General features: G+C 40.9%; 1 protein-coding gene across 2 annotated transcripts in view; it reads left to right on the forward strand.

Annotated features, from left to right (window-relative positions):
- The window catches only part of top3b (DNA topoisomerase III beta), a 76,633-nt gene that overhangs the window by 10,639 nt on the left and 51,022 nt on the right, over positions 1 to 14,972 (forward strand). The window contains exons 5-8 of one of the 2 annotated variants that reach the window (XM_069933656.1): positions 1,369 to 1,565; positions 5,912 to 6,068; positions 9,858 to 9,971; positions 12,589 to 12,679. In XM_069933656.1, coding sequence (XP_069789757.1) covers positions 1,369 to 1,565; positions 5,912 to 6,068; positions 9,858 to 9,971; positions 12,589 to 12,679 — 559 coding nt within the window. The remainder of the gene's footprint in view (positions 1 to 1,368; positions 1,566 to 5,911; positions 6,069 to 9,857; positions 9,972 to 12,588; positions 12,680 to 14,972) is intronic. The other variant, XM_069933657.1, reaches the window with a different exon arrangement.

The following is a 14,972-nucleotide window of genomic DNA, read 5'->3' on the forward strand; positions in this document are numbered from 1 at the left end:
CAGGTTGAGAATGACAGCCAAGTAGCTCCAGAAAAGTTTATTTGCAAGATACTTCAGAAATATGTTCTGAAGGTTTTTTTTAAACTTTTACTGTTCTTTTGAACTCATTGAAAGACGCATCATGTATGCTACTTCCTAATATATTATTGCATGACAATGTTGACCAATGACCCATCATTGCTGAAATTCAGGTAGTTGGCTGTGTAAATTCACATTATGAAGATCAGAACAGTTTTAGTTTTAATAAAGTGCCTTTTTTTGCAACTATGTATAGATAACTGCAGCTATATTCAGAAGGTTGTAGTCGCGCTGAGAGAAAGAAGTAGTCTAACTTGAATGGCGTTCAGTTGGAAAAACATGACGCACGCGCTTTTAAACAACACTCCCAGGAAACTTCACACACCACAGGGCGGAAGTGATGTCATTTCCCAGCCCACTGTTTGCCCCGTAGTCAGTGTCCTCTTGTCAGCTGACATTGGCGGCACACTCGTGACTTTGAGCTGGCTTGACACGCGCTTCGGTGACATTTATTGATGATAAAATTGTACACTTTTTATCTAACTTGGGATTTACTTATTTTCTAAAAACTATATTTTTGCGTTAGGAAATGCGTATCAAATATTCCAAAAGTTTTGAATGGCCTTAAAACCTTGACAGTCAAGCCAAAAAGACCAGCCATTTCTTGAGTCAGAGATGGGTCTTCCCTAATGAATTCTTGCTTTTAAGTTCAGTATTTGACAGTGATAAAAACACTGACAGAATAGCTTTGAACTGACTTAGGCAAGTAATATATTGTAAGGAAGAAAATGTTGAATTTATTCTAAGTGTTATCCAGCAACTTTGGGTAACTTGAAGACCCAAAGAACTGAAATTCTGAAGGAGTCTGAGACAGTTGGATGTTGCATGACAGTAGGAATGTTGAATATACAGGATTAAAAATATATATTTTAGGAGAATCAAACTAGAAAGCTTTAATTCAGTGTTTTTGTGGTGATGGCTATGTAGCGAACCAATCACTCCATGAAGCTGGTGTAAATGTGTCTGAACTGACCTCTGGAGGGACATTTTTAGGAATCAGTTTTAAATCTGACTTTTTTTTGGAATATTCCTTGGAATTGCCAGTTTCATGACCCATAGAATGAAGCAGTAAGCAAGATCAATAAAAGTTATCCACACTGGCTCTCAATAATGTCTGAGACTATTTTCATTGATTGCTTGCCATTTGGAAATAACATTTTTCCAAGGGGAAGAAAGCATTGCTGCATGGTTTACAGTCTTTTGTTTCAGTAAAATCACACAACTGGTTTAATTTGGTGCATTTTCCTCACATCCAGACTTTCCGGGCGGTTTATTTTTGTGTTCATACAGGTACTGGATGCTGTTAAACCCATGATGAACATTCCCCGTGGAAATGAAAGGGTGATTTATCGTGCAAAGTTCAGTGCTATAACGGACAGTGACATCAGCAAGGCAATGAACCAACTGGGGGAGCCTAATCGAAATGAAGCCTTGTCAGTTGATGCACGTCAGGAGCTTGACCTGAGAGTGGGTTGTGCTTTTACAAGGTACAGCAATAATCCAAACATACAATGTTCAGAAACACCAGGTCTCATCCTCAGTTATCAACTTGCAGACCTTGAAGTTAGATTGGGTTTGATAAATGGTTAAACAAAGGTCTTTGAATTATTGATAAACTGAATTGTCAACAAATAGAATAATGTTGGAAATGTAAAGTGTCTGAGTCTAGTGCTTGCTTTCATCCAATATTGCTTAATATTGCTTTCTCTCTTTTCAATCTTTTTAGTAAGTTTCAGGTTAATAAATATACAAAGAGATCAGGATTGCATTAATAACTGTTAATGTACAGACACAGAGTAACATGTGTAACCTCCCTAACTCTTAAAAGCCAAACAAGAAAAGAATAAAATTTTATTACACAAATATTCCCCTAACTTAAAAAAAAGAGAGAAAACAAAAGTTTGACTACCATATTTTACCAGTTAAATGATTATTTTGTCGTTAAGTCTGCTCCTTAAGAGGATTTGGGAAGGATCAACATACATAAAATAAAAATGTTGAATAAATGGTCTCCATTTTTCTTCAAATTTAAAAAGATCAATAGTACCACTTCTTTTTTTCTAAGTTTAAACATGTTATAGTTTGCAAAAACCATTGAAAGGTGGAATGTGGTTGAATATCTTTCCATTTAAGTAAAATAGATCTCCTGGCTATTAAAGTAACAAATGCAATCATACGACAGGCTGAAACAGATAAGTGGCCAGAATCCAAAACTGGTCGTCCAAAAAGTGCAGTAATAGGATGAGGTTGTAGGTCAATGAGCAAAACTGCTGAAATAATATCAAAAATATCTTTCCAATGTGTTATCAAGGAAGGATAGGACCAAACATATGCGTCAGGGAAGACACCTCAGAATGATATCTGCCACATATAGGGTTTATATGGGAGTAAAAACAAGCTAGCTTATTCTTAGAAATATGACCACCTTAAACTCTATCAAAGTGTCAAGCATAAATTGAAGAAGTGTACATTAAATGGAGAAATTTCTCCCATGTCTCTAGAGCTAAAGGTATCTGAAGTTCTCTTTTCCATTATTCTTAATTTTATCAGATATCACTGGATATATTTTAAGGATCAAATCATAAATTGTTGCTATTAAGCTATTTGCACTCATTCCCCTTTTCACTGTAATTTGTTTTGGAACAACCTCAATAGTCTGCTTAGGTTGCAAAATTGAACATTCTACCTTCTCTCAGTGGCACTGATATCGTGGATTATTTCAAGAGCTTTTTGGCACAGCCTTCTGTTGGAATTTTCTGTATATTTTGCCCAATAACTTGATTTCCTTCCTGTACCATCCTTTTTTATTATCTTAGCTGGAATTAGAGCCACTGCAGCATATTCTATCTTCCTTCTGTAGAGCATTCCCATCAGTCTAGTTCCCATGCTCAATCCTCCGGACCCTGCTTTTTCCTTCAAGTGTCCAATCAATTTTCTATTACATCAACAATTGTCTCCTTTTCGATCAATCTAATATGTAGTATGGTTACATGTTGTTACCCCTTGCTGAATTAGAAAATTGCTGTTTTCAACCTCTTGAGTCTCTTGTCTGAAACATTTTGTGCGTTCACGTATCCTTACACTATTAGCTGTTGGGAACAGCTTTTTTCTACATTATCTAAATATCTCATTGTTTTGTAGATGACATGAAATCTCACCTCAACATGAGATTTTGTAACCTAACCTTGTATGATAAATTCCCCCTATGAATCTTTTCATTCCTTCTACGGGGTGGTGACCAGAACTAGACAGTTTTTAAAAATGTGTTGGTAATTCTCTTTTGCCTCTGCCCATCTAGCTAGGTCTTACAGTCAATTGGTCTCAATCCTCACTATCAGCTGGACTTCCATGTTTGGTATACAGATAGTCATCAACTTACAATGAGTTGTGTTCCAGCACTCTCATCGTAACTCGAAAAATTGTAAGTTGAAAAAGGGGAGTTAGATCAGTGTGGGAACTGAAACGGTGTTGTGGGGAGAGAGCGAGGCAGTGGGATCAATGTGGGGACCGACACAGGGCTGTGGGGAAAGAGTGGGGCAGTGGGATCAGTGTGGGGACCGATGCAGGGCTGTAGGGAGTGAACAGGGCTATGGGGTCAGTGTGGGATCTGTTACAAGAGTACCCCAAAACCCAGAAGCAATAGATATTCACCAAGACAAATGGTTACTTCAATTATCTTTAAACATGAAAATAGAATCAAACTTTAACTTATCACTATTTTCTTACTTATCCCCCTTCTAATTCTAAGCACACGTGTATGTAATGTGTGTGTGTAAGTTCAGAAAAGTTCTTTGGTTCACAGTCTAATCTCACTTCTCATTCCTCCAAGTTCACTGGTTGCAGGCAATTCTTATACTGTGCACAGAATTTAACATTTATAAAGTTCACCAGGCTTTGGTGCTTGAAAGGTAAATGGTTACCGCTCAAGAAGGTTCTTGTCGGTTTCAGAGAGTGATTTGTTGTTCCTTTTTAATCAGATACTTCAGTGTCTTGCTGATGAAACTTGCCCCTTCAATGTTCTCCAGATGATAACCTCTTTCTTTCAGGTCACCACAGAGTTCCTTTTTGTTTCACTTATTCCAAGTGAAACATTAGATAGCCAGTTCTCTCCTCTTACAGGAACCACAAGTGCTTTGACCAGGCCGTCTTACAAATGGGCTTTCCATAAGCTTGCCAACTTGTCCTGTTCCAGCCCCAGCTGCTATCTGCTGGCTGTAACATTGTACGTGATCTCTGTCTCTCTGAGAGAAAGCCTGTTTTACTCTCTGCTTGCAAAACCACATGACTCTCTTACAACAGCATGCTCTCCTCCTGACAATATGCAGCTCCAACCAGCTCTTTCATCTGTTGCCTTTTGTAAACAACAATCCATTAGTGAAGTCTCTTGAGCATGCTTCAAAGCTCTTGCAAAAGCTCTGAGGCCCCGATATGTCTAGCATGGGCAGAGCTCCAGTGTTTCAAATAAGATCTGTTTGAAAGTGTTTGTATATGACCTACTCTAACAAACCTTTCCCAATTTATCTCCCAAAAACATATCGATATGCTATCACAGGTCCAACAAGGGGCTGTCAGGAGAGAGGGAGGCAATGAGATCTGTGTGGGGACTGACACAGGGCTGTGGGGAAAGAGCAGGGCAGTGGGATCAGTGTGGGGACCAACACGGAGCTGTAGGGAGAGAGTGGGGCAGTTGGATCAGTACGGATTCAAACCATCGTAACTTTGAAAAATTGTAAGTTGGACCATTATAAGTTGGGGACTATCTGTTTTGACAAACTTTGAAATTTTACTCAGTAAACCAATATCCATATTATTTTCTATTTTTTTTTAAAAAGCAGTATCCCTTTTGTGAAACTTCACAATCTTACCATCTTACATTCAGGGAGGGGGAGGAGGAGAATAGCATTTACCCTGATTCACTGCTTTCTCTTCTTGGACCAATTATTTATAACCCAGAGACTGACTCTCCGGTTTGCTAATTGACCTTTTTATGTCGTGCTTTGTCAAAATCCTGCCAGCCAAAGGTCCTTGCATTCCATCAATTATTGAAATTCATTCATTTGGATTTGGGCATACTGGCAGTATAAATGGCAGATTCCTAATCACCCTTGAGAAGATGCTGGTGAGCTGTCACCTTGCACAATCACAGTCATTCTAATGATAAAGGCTCCCACAATACTTGTGGGTAAGAGGACAAAAGGGAACCCAGTGACGAAAAACAGTGTTATTTCCAAATCAGGATGATAGGTGACCTGAGAGGAGCCAACAGGTGGTGGTGCCTATATGTGACTTCCACCAATGACTTTGATGGTAAAAGTATACGAGATCAAAAAAACGATCTGCTAAATCTTTGTTGTTTCTCCTTAATTAACGAATCTCCTTTGAACCTGTTTATTTTCCCCTGAAGATTGTTTTCAAAACCTTCCTTACCACTGATATAAAGGAACCAGCTTGAAGTTACTAGGAATGCCCTTGCTCTCTTTGTTGAACATGCTATCACATTTGCCACTCCATTATTCTTGACACCTCCTCTGTACTAGAGAAAGATTATGGCAAACCTGTATACTTTCTCATCTCTCCACATCCATTAACCAGCCATCTGAGCAAGCTGACATTTCCAGTATAGCTCACCTATCAATTTCCACCCCATCCAATACTGTTATCATCTTTGCTTGTTATATTCTATCAAAGCAAAGAATACTTTTAAGGATATTGCTTACATAATAATCTTGTGTTGGTGATGAAGCATATACACATGGGTGCATGCAATGAACTTTAAAAGCCCTTACAAGTGTCATTTCTCAATAAGTGATCAATCCTCTGTTATATTTTTCAGGTTTCAGACCAAATATTTTCAGGGCAAATATGGAAATTTGGACAGTTCTCTCATCTCATTTGGACCTTGCCAAACACCCACTCTTGGTTTCTGTGTGGAGAGACATGACAAGATTCAATCTTTCAAGCCCGAGACTTACTGGGTCCTGCAAGCAAAGGTTTGTGATGAAATCATAATGTTATCTAGCATGCAAATAGGCCCCACCAAGACTCATAGAAACATAGAAGATAGGAGCAGGAGTAGGTCATTCGACCCTTCGAGCCTGCTCCGCCATTCAATGAGATCATGGCTGATCTTAAAGTTCAGTACCCCGTCCCCGCCTTCTCTCCGTAATCTTTAATACCCTTATACTGAAGAAATATATCTAATTCCCTCTTAAATATATTTAATGAACCTGCCTCTACTGCCCTCTGTGGCAATGAATTCCACAGATTCACCACCCTCTGGGTAAAGAAATTCCTCCTCATCTCGGTCCTAAATGGTTTGCCTATTATCCTCAAACCATGGCCCCGGGTTCTGGATTTTCCCATCACTGGAAACATCCCTTCTGCATCCATTCTGTCCAGTCCTGCCAGAATTTTATATGTCTCTATGAGATCCCCTCTCAATCTTCTAAACTCCAGCGAATACAATCCCAATTTGCGCAATCTTTCCTCATAAGTCATTCCTGCCATTCCAGGTATCAGCCTGGTGAATCGCCTCTGCACTCCCTCCATTGCAAGAACATCCTTCCTTAGATAAGGTGACCAAAACTGCACACAATACTCCAGGTGGGGTCTCACCAAAGCCCTGTACAGCTGCAGTAAGGTATCCTTGTTCCTATACTCAAACCCTCTTGATATGAAGGCCAACATACCATTTGCCTTTTTAACCGCCTGCTGTATCTGCATGCTCGCCTTCAGTGACTGGTGTACAAGAACCCCTAGGTCTCTCTGCACTTCCCCATCAGGCACCTAATCCTTTTTGCTTTAAAAAGCTGTAGATACTCTGATTATTTAGAGAGTGGGTTCCATCAGGCATGAGAAACTCTGGATTTGCATCCTGTAGAAAATGTCCTCAGTCTGTGGGAGAGCAGTGTCTGCTCTGGCTGTTGTGATCCTCATGGGAGAAGCATTCCCTATTGCATCTGCGGTACATGAAGGTGGACTGAATGATCGTAGGTGCTTGCATGCTGTTTGTTCCATCTGTAGGCTTCTTGCACACAGAAAGTAATTCTAAAGATACTGCCAAGTATGGTGAAAACTTTAATCTGCATTAATGATATTTTGCCAGTAAGGTTTGAATGTGGTGATCCTTTTACAGGAAACCAAGAAGTATTTTCCCTTCACAAAGTTATTGAGGTTTGTAATATGCAGTGCTTATTGCCTGAATGATGCCATCTTCAGTAAATAGCTACATTTTTTCTCTCTCTTTTGTATATCTATACTTGAGAACAGTTTTTTTGCACTACTGATAAGTGGTAATTCTGCCTGGCCCACAGGAAAAAGAATCTCAGGGTTGTACATGATATCATGTATGTACTCTGACAATAAATTTGAGTTTGTGTTCTTGTACAGGATTATGCCAAGGTTAGAGAGAAAACAAAAGTTAGTTAATTATTTTGACCCAAAAATTTGGTTTCATAATATTAAGGCTTGTTTATCAAAGTTTTAGATTTTTGGGGTGGGTGGGGGAAATGTATAGAGTATGGAGGTGGAATAAAAGAAGGTGACTGTGAGAATTTTATCTCAGTTTTTATGGGACATGAAGTGAGGATTTTTTTTTCAAAATGGGGAATCCATTTGAAAGTGAGAGATTAGTTGCTCTAGTTTTTGGGTATGGGAAATTTCAAAAATGTGAGAAACTTCTGGCATATTTATTACCACTGTCTATTATGTTCTTGCTGAGCAAAACAAAATAGCTCCACAAAGTTACATTGCAAGTACTTCAGGTTTCAGATTTATTGTCAGAGTACATACATGACATCACAAACAACCCTGAGATTCTTTTTACCTGTGGGCACGGCAAAATAAAACTCTACACAGCATAAACATGTAAACAGTTAACGAACGAAAAAAAACTGTGCAAAATAGAGAGAACACAAAAAAAATCAATAAAGTGCACAAGTAAGAGTCCCTGATTGAGTTTGTTGTTGAGGAGTCTGATGAGGGAGGGGTAGCAATTATTCCTGAACCTGGTGGTGCGAGTCTTGTGGCACCTTTCCTGATAGCAACAGTGAACACAGAGCATGTGCTGGGTGGTGTGGGTCTTTGATGATTGTTGCTGCTCTCCAACGACCGTTCCCTGTAGATGTACTCAATAGTGGGGAGGGTTTTGCCTGTGATATCCAGGGTGGTTTCCACTACATTTTGGAGGGCTTTATGCTCAGGGGTATTGGTGTCCCCCATACCAGACTGTTAAAGGAATATCCAGATATTCCTTAAACACGTTTAGAGTTTCTGCCTCCGCACTCCTTTCAGGTGATGGCTTCCACCCCGTTGTAGTTGCAGTGTTTTTCTTCTCTCAGTATGTTACCAGAAGAATTTGATCTTTGCTGAGGAAGAAAGGTGGTTCCTGTTCCTCATTTCTGGTGTAACAGCATTTTATATGCCTCAGTTAAAATCTCCCTCATCCTCCTTTGCTCTAAGCCCCAGCTTAGCCAGTCTATCCAACTAACTAAAATCCTCCAAACCTTGCAACTTCAATTAGTGCACAAAGATTAGGATGGAATGAGATTATGTTGGGGATTTATTGTTTTAAAACCATTTGCGATTCCAATTTTTAAAAAATCAGTCAGTGTGTATGGCATGTAAAATCCTCAAGGTGGCAGCGGTGCTGTAGGAGCAGGGCCAAGGCCTTTCTGTTCTTTATATATAGGCTCTATGCAGTCTATATATCATTGTCCTCAGAGGTCCAGATCCAAGACGTTCAGCAAGCCAGCTTTCAAGGGCTTCAGGCTCTGAGGAAGCAGTGGCTCAGCACAGGGTACTAGAGCAGCACTAGAGCAATCACCCCTCGCCACCCCCACCCTCACCTGCTGAAAGGGAAGCCTGAAGAGGAAACCTCAGAGCAGGAAACAACAGCAGCAGACCAGGCATCAGCTCACGACTCAGCAGCTAAAGGCCTCACACCAGGTTGCTAGCGACCAGCTTCTGCGAACTGTATCAAGTCCAGGATTTGAGAAGGTATCAATGTTGAGCAGTGTGCCTGAAAGGCCTTAAATGTGATGCTTCTTAACACTTTGAGGGGGATCCAGAACCAAAGGTCAAGGAGGTGCAGTTTGGATGCCGCAAGCTCTCGTTCACTGATGGAAAATACAGGCTATGGAGATTACGGGGGTGCAGGAGGTGGTAAGATCAGAGAAAGTGGCAGGACCCATGGACACTCCTTGTCTCTGAAAGGAATCTCTTTTGCTTTTATTTGTACCTCTGTGCCTTTACAGGACAAACAAAAGAAAAGATTTTTGTGCATTTTGTATACATGAAAATAAATAAAATCTTCTCGAAGATTCTCATCAAATTGCTAAGTTGGGCATTGCACTAATAATTTATCAATGAAATAATCAATGATTCCTTGTCAGTCCCTGCAGTTCCTAAGTGCTGCAGAATACCTTGAATACTTATTTACATGTATACAGCTTGATTTATTCATTGTTATATATACACATTGATCCACCATCTTGGTATTACCAGTTCATTCCAACAGATTTATTGGTAAGTTCTTGGAATCTCAGACAGACACTGCATCAGGAGCCAGAATGTCCACAGTTATTTTAACTTCCTCTTCACTATGTAACGATAGCAAACTCTGTTAGCTGCCTTGCAGCTTTTGCTGATATTATTGCTCTGATATTTCCTGTTACCATGCCAATTTTAAAAATAATGAGTTTCCAAATTATGAACAACTCTGCAAGCACAGTCCAAAAATTTGAGGTCATTCCACGCTCAATCTCTTTGTTTCATTCCAGGTCAGTAATCGTTCTGGTGATTCCATGATTCTAGACTGGGATCGAGTCAGAGTGTTTGATCGAGAGGTGGCACAGATGTATTTAAACATGACAAAATCCACAAAAGAAACAAAGGTAGGAAAGAGAAAAAATGGATCAGTCCCTGTCATTCTCTCGGTGATTGTTCCCCCAGGAATGTGTCATGAGAGAACAAGAGTGTACATGGATATAACGTACTAGGTGCAACAATTTAATAGATGGGTCACGTCTCCAGAATGGAGGACCATCGCCTTCCCAAGATCGTATTATATGGCGAGCTCTCCACTGGCCACCGTGACAGAGGTGCACCAAAGAAAAGGTACAAGGACTGCCTAAAGAAATCTCTTGGTGCCTGCCACATTGACCACCGCCAGTGGGCTGATAACGCCTCAAACCGTGCATCTTGGCGCCTCACAGTTTGGCGGGCAGCAGCCTCCTTTGAAGAAGACCGCAGAGCCCACCTCACTGACAAAAGGCAAAGGAGGAAAAACCCAACACCCAACCCCAACCAACCAATTTTCCCTTGCAACCGCTGCAATCGTGTCTGCCTGTCCCGCATCGGACTGGTCAGCCACAAACGAGCCTGCAGCTGACGTGGACTTTTTACCCCCTCCATAAATCTTCGTCCGCAAAGCCAAGCCAAAGAAAAGACCTTGAGTAATGATTTAAATGCTTAAACAGTTCACAGACTGTGTCCACAAAAACTCAATTTTAATAAATTTCATAGAGTTTAAGAAATCAGGATATAAAATGTAATATCTGGAAAATGTATCACGAAAACCACATTTAAGGGTAGGGATCTGGAGAGCAGAGATCCAGAAGCGCAGGTACGACATTTCCTGAAAGTGGCAGCACAGATAATAAAGGAGATGCATCATCTCACATGTCAGAAAGACGCAACAGTGAATGCACTTCCTGAGAAGACTGAGGCGGGCAAGGCTACCGGCTAACATCATGTCAACCTTCTACAGGAGCTCTATTGAGAGTGTCCTGGCTGGCTGCATCCATGTGGTATGGTTGCTGCAGAGAAATGGATTGGTCAATCCACAGGACCATAAGAGTGGCAGAGAGGATCACAAAAGTCTCCCCCCCTCCCTCTCGATGTGATCTCCCGGGATGGTTGAGGAGTGAGCACAAAACTGGAGGACTCCAACCACCCTGCACACTGAATCTTTCAGCTGCTCCTTTCAGGGAAGGGATAACAGGAGTATCAGAGCTGAGAAACATATCCACCAGGCTGAAAAAATGTGAGAATGCTGTTTATTTGTCCTGCTTATGTATTGTTTGTCTTTGAGTGTTATATCTGGTTGTGTATCTGCATGTTTTGCACCAAGGACTGGAAAACTCTATTTGTACTTGTACAATCAGATTGTAATAAACTTGAACTTGTTTGCCACATTTGCCTTCACTAGTCAGGACATTGCATCCAGGAGTTGGGACATCATGTTAAAACAGTAGTTTGTGAGACTATACTTGGAGTATTGTGTGTGGTTCTGGTCATTTAGCGATAGGAAAGAAGCTTACTGAGACTGGTGGGCTTGTGTTACGAGGAGAGGCTGGGACATTTCTTCTTGGTGCATGGAAGGTGATGCTTGACCTTTTAAAATTGCAAAGGGGACAGATAGAGTAAATGGTCACAGTTATTTTCCACAGGGTCAGGAAATCTAAAACTAGTGGACAGAGATTTAAGGTGATAGGGGAAAGATTTGAAAGGGTCCTGACGAACATTTGATGGTGGTGGGTATGTGGAACAAGCTATCAGAGGAAGTGACAGAGATAGGTATAATTACAGCATTTAAAAAAACATTTAGACAGGTATGTAGATAGGGAAGGTTTAAAGGGATAGCGGCCAAACTCAAGTCATGGAACTTGCTTTGGTAGACAACTTGGTTGGCATGGATGAGTTAGCCCAGGGCCTGTTTTCATGCTGTAAAACAAAGGGACTCTGAAAATCCTTTGTCATAGAAGTCCAATATGGTTAAAATCCATTCACGAAACAATTCTGATCTTTCTTGTCTTCCACCTGAATTTTGCTGCAATACAAAAAGTACTCATTATTTTAAAATGCGACAAACAAGATCTGCAGGAATTCAAAAAGGCTTTTAACCTTCTGGGCGAAGAATGGGAAATAAGCGTTGGCCTTCCATTGACAAAAGGCCTGGAAATAAAATTATTTCTTAATTGTCAAAAGAGCTAGGAATCTGTAATCTCCTTTCACGAAAGAATGAACTTGTTTACCATAGGACTGTGGAAAGAATGGAGATTGCAATTGGAGGAGACCAAGCAAGGAAAAGGTAAAAGAAGGGGAAAAGTTCAGTAGGGAAGGGAAGAGGAGATGGGGAGAAGATGATAAATTGAGAAGGGATCTGTTGGGGGGTGGGGGGGAGAATTCTGGGTCTAAAATAAAACGTAGGTGCTGCCTCTGCATCCCATAAGGAAGGTGCCTTTCTGCTAATTAATGCAATTAGTAAATTTATTGTATGTAGACAGCTGACTGGGAGATCTTGGACAAACAAATACCTTCAATTTTATACTTTTAGCTACATGGTTCAGCCATTCAGATTATGTTGACTCCAGGACCTTTGATTCATAAGTAATTCCCATTCTTGCAACATAGCCCTGCTTATGGATAGACAGCATCTCACTGAAATCACAGATTCTGATCCTTGATTCTGGAAGTAATTTGGTTATTTATGTTCATGTTTTATTGCAGGTACAATCTGTGAGTAAAAAAGAGAAAGTGAAGCAAAGACCACAGGCGCTGAACACTGTGGAGATGTTACGAGTAGCAAGCTCTGCCCTTGGTATGCCTTGTAATATTAACAGCTCTTACTGATGAATTAGGTTTGCGCAAGATCAGAGGTCCGAGTATTTCAAATGAATAATACTGAATGTTTTTTTATAAACCTTTCATCATTAAAATATGTGTTTGTCATGAGAAATGCTACTTATTGGGAATGGAGCATTAAAGCACCAGTGTCAAAAGCAATCACTTCCAAATCCTCGCATCTCAGCACTAACAGCTTGCTACTAGTATAGTGTAATCATAGCTTATCTGTGACCTTGCTTCGTTGGAAGATGAATTGCATGGTAAAAGGTGACTTTGCCTGTATTTTTATGGTTTGGGGCTACCTAATTTAGTTTCGCAGGTAATCGTCAACACCATGGTCCAGATTTATAAAACAAAATGGGTCATCCAAGGTACAGAAAATTGAAGTCCTATTGTGTATAATTAACATGATTTTGTTTTTGACTGTTAGATGCTTTGATGAGCTTTCGAGGATAAAATAAGTAGGGATAAAATCATACCATGTAATTGCATGTGTTTAGAGCAGTCACTGTGTATGCTGTACCATCAAGACTAGATGATGTTAGACCAGTGGTTCTCAACCTTTTTCTTTCCAATCACATCCCACTTTAAGTCATCCCTCTTCCATCAGTGCTCTATGATTAGTCAGGGATTGCTTAAGGTGGTTTGTGGGTGGAAATAAAAAGTTTGAAAACCCTCGTTTTAATCATCCCTCAATGACTCGTTATGTGCCAGGTTTCAGAACTTCCAAGGAAATGGACCAATGACAATTTTTCTCAAGCAAAAATATTTCAGTAGCAATTGGGTCTAGAGCAGTGGTTCTCAACCTTCCCTTCCCACTCACATCCCACCTTAGACAATCCCTTACTAATCACAGAACTCCAGTGGCAAAGGGATTACTTAAAGTGGGATGCGAGTGGAAAGAGAAAAGGTTGAGAACCACTGTGTTAGAACTTATGAAGAAAAAAATTCTGAAAATCCTCAAGAACTGAATGAAACTATTTCTACAGACTCATTCTCCTCAGCTGTTTCCCATTGATCATGGACGGGATTTTCCAAATCTATGGAAATAGGTGGGGATCTTCTTCAACTGAGAAGAAAATGTGTGCGAAGATTCCTCTTGCATCTTTGAGGATTTTCTGCATTAAGTAATGCAGAAAATTTGAAATAATGGAGGCCAGACAGCTGACTGGGAGATCTTGGACAAACAAATACCTTCAATTTTAGAGAGAGAGAGATGTATTTCCTAATATTAATTTTGGTTTCAGGATTGCTATTGCTTGAGTGTGACTGTCTAAATCATTCAGTGAAACAAAGAAAATCTGCAGGCGCTATGATTGTAGCAAAATAGCTGCAGTTCACCCATAGGAAGCAAAGATATACAGCCAACATTTCAAGCCTAACCCTTTTTCATATTATGAGCAAAAAACAGCCAGGCACCTGAATAAAAAGGTTGGGAGAGGAGGAAAGATGGGGCAGGGGGAGGAACACAGGCCTCAGATGGGCATGGATAGGATGGCAGGAGAGAAAAGCTGAGAGTTAATCGGGGTGGGGTGGTGTTAGCTCTGTGAGTGCAGAGCTGGAAGAAAGGAGACAGAGGGATAGGGAGAGAGAGAGAGACAATGGGAGGGGAGTTGGATGAAAGGAGATAGGAGGGCTGGGAAGGGGAGCATAATGGAAAAAGGAGAAGTCGATGTCAATGTTGTCTGGATGTCCAGCTGGAATGTTGTTCCTCCAATTTGCAGGAGGGCTTAGCCTGGCAGAGCCAGATGATGGACAAACATGTCGTCGTGGGAATGGGGCAGAGATCTCTGGGAGATCTCCGCTGTTACAGCGGACAGAGCGAAAGTGCTCACAAAGTGATTTCCCAGTCTGGCTAATGTAGAGAAGACCACCAATGGGAGCACCGGATGCAGTAGATGATCCATGCAGATTCTCAAGTGAAGTGTTTCTTCATTTGGAAGGACTGTTTAGGGGCCTGAATGATGGTGAGGGAGTAGGTGAGAGCGCAAGTGTAGCATTTTATGCAGTCACAGGAGTCGGTGCCAAGGCTGTGATTAGTGGGGAAGGATGAGGGGACAACAGTGTTCCAGAGTCACAGAGTTCCCTGTGGAAGGTGAAGAGGGGAAGATGTGTCTAGTGGTAGGATAGAGTTGTAGGTGGGACAGAAATTGCGAGTGCAGAAGCTGGAGGGGTAGTAGGTGAAGACTAAGGGACTTGTTTCATCGGTGGGGGAGGTCGAGTCCAGATGCCCAGGAAATGGAGGATATTCAGGAGAGGGCAGAATT

This window comes from Narcine bancroftii, chromosome 4 (assembly GCF_036971445.1).
Source record: "Narcine bancroftii isolate sNarBan1 chromosome 4, sNarBan1.hap1, whole genome shotgun sequence".
In the NCBI taxonomy this organism is placed as follows: Eukaryota; Metazoa; Chordata; class Chondrichthyes; order Torpediniformes; family Narcinidae; genus Narcine; species Narcine bancroftii.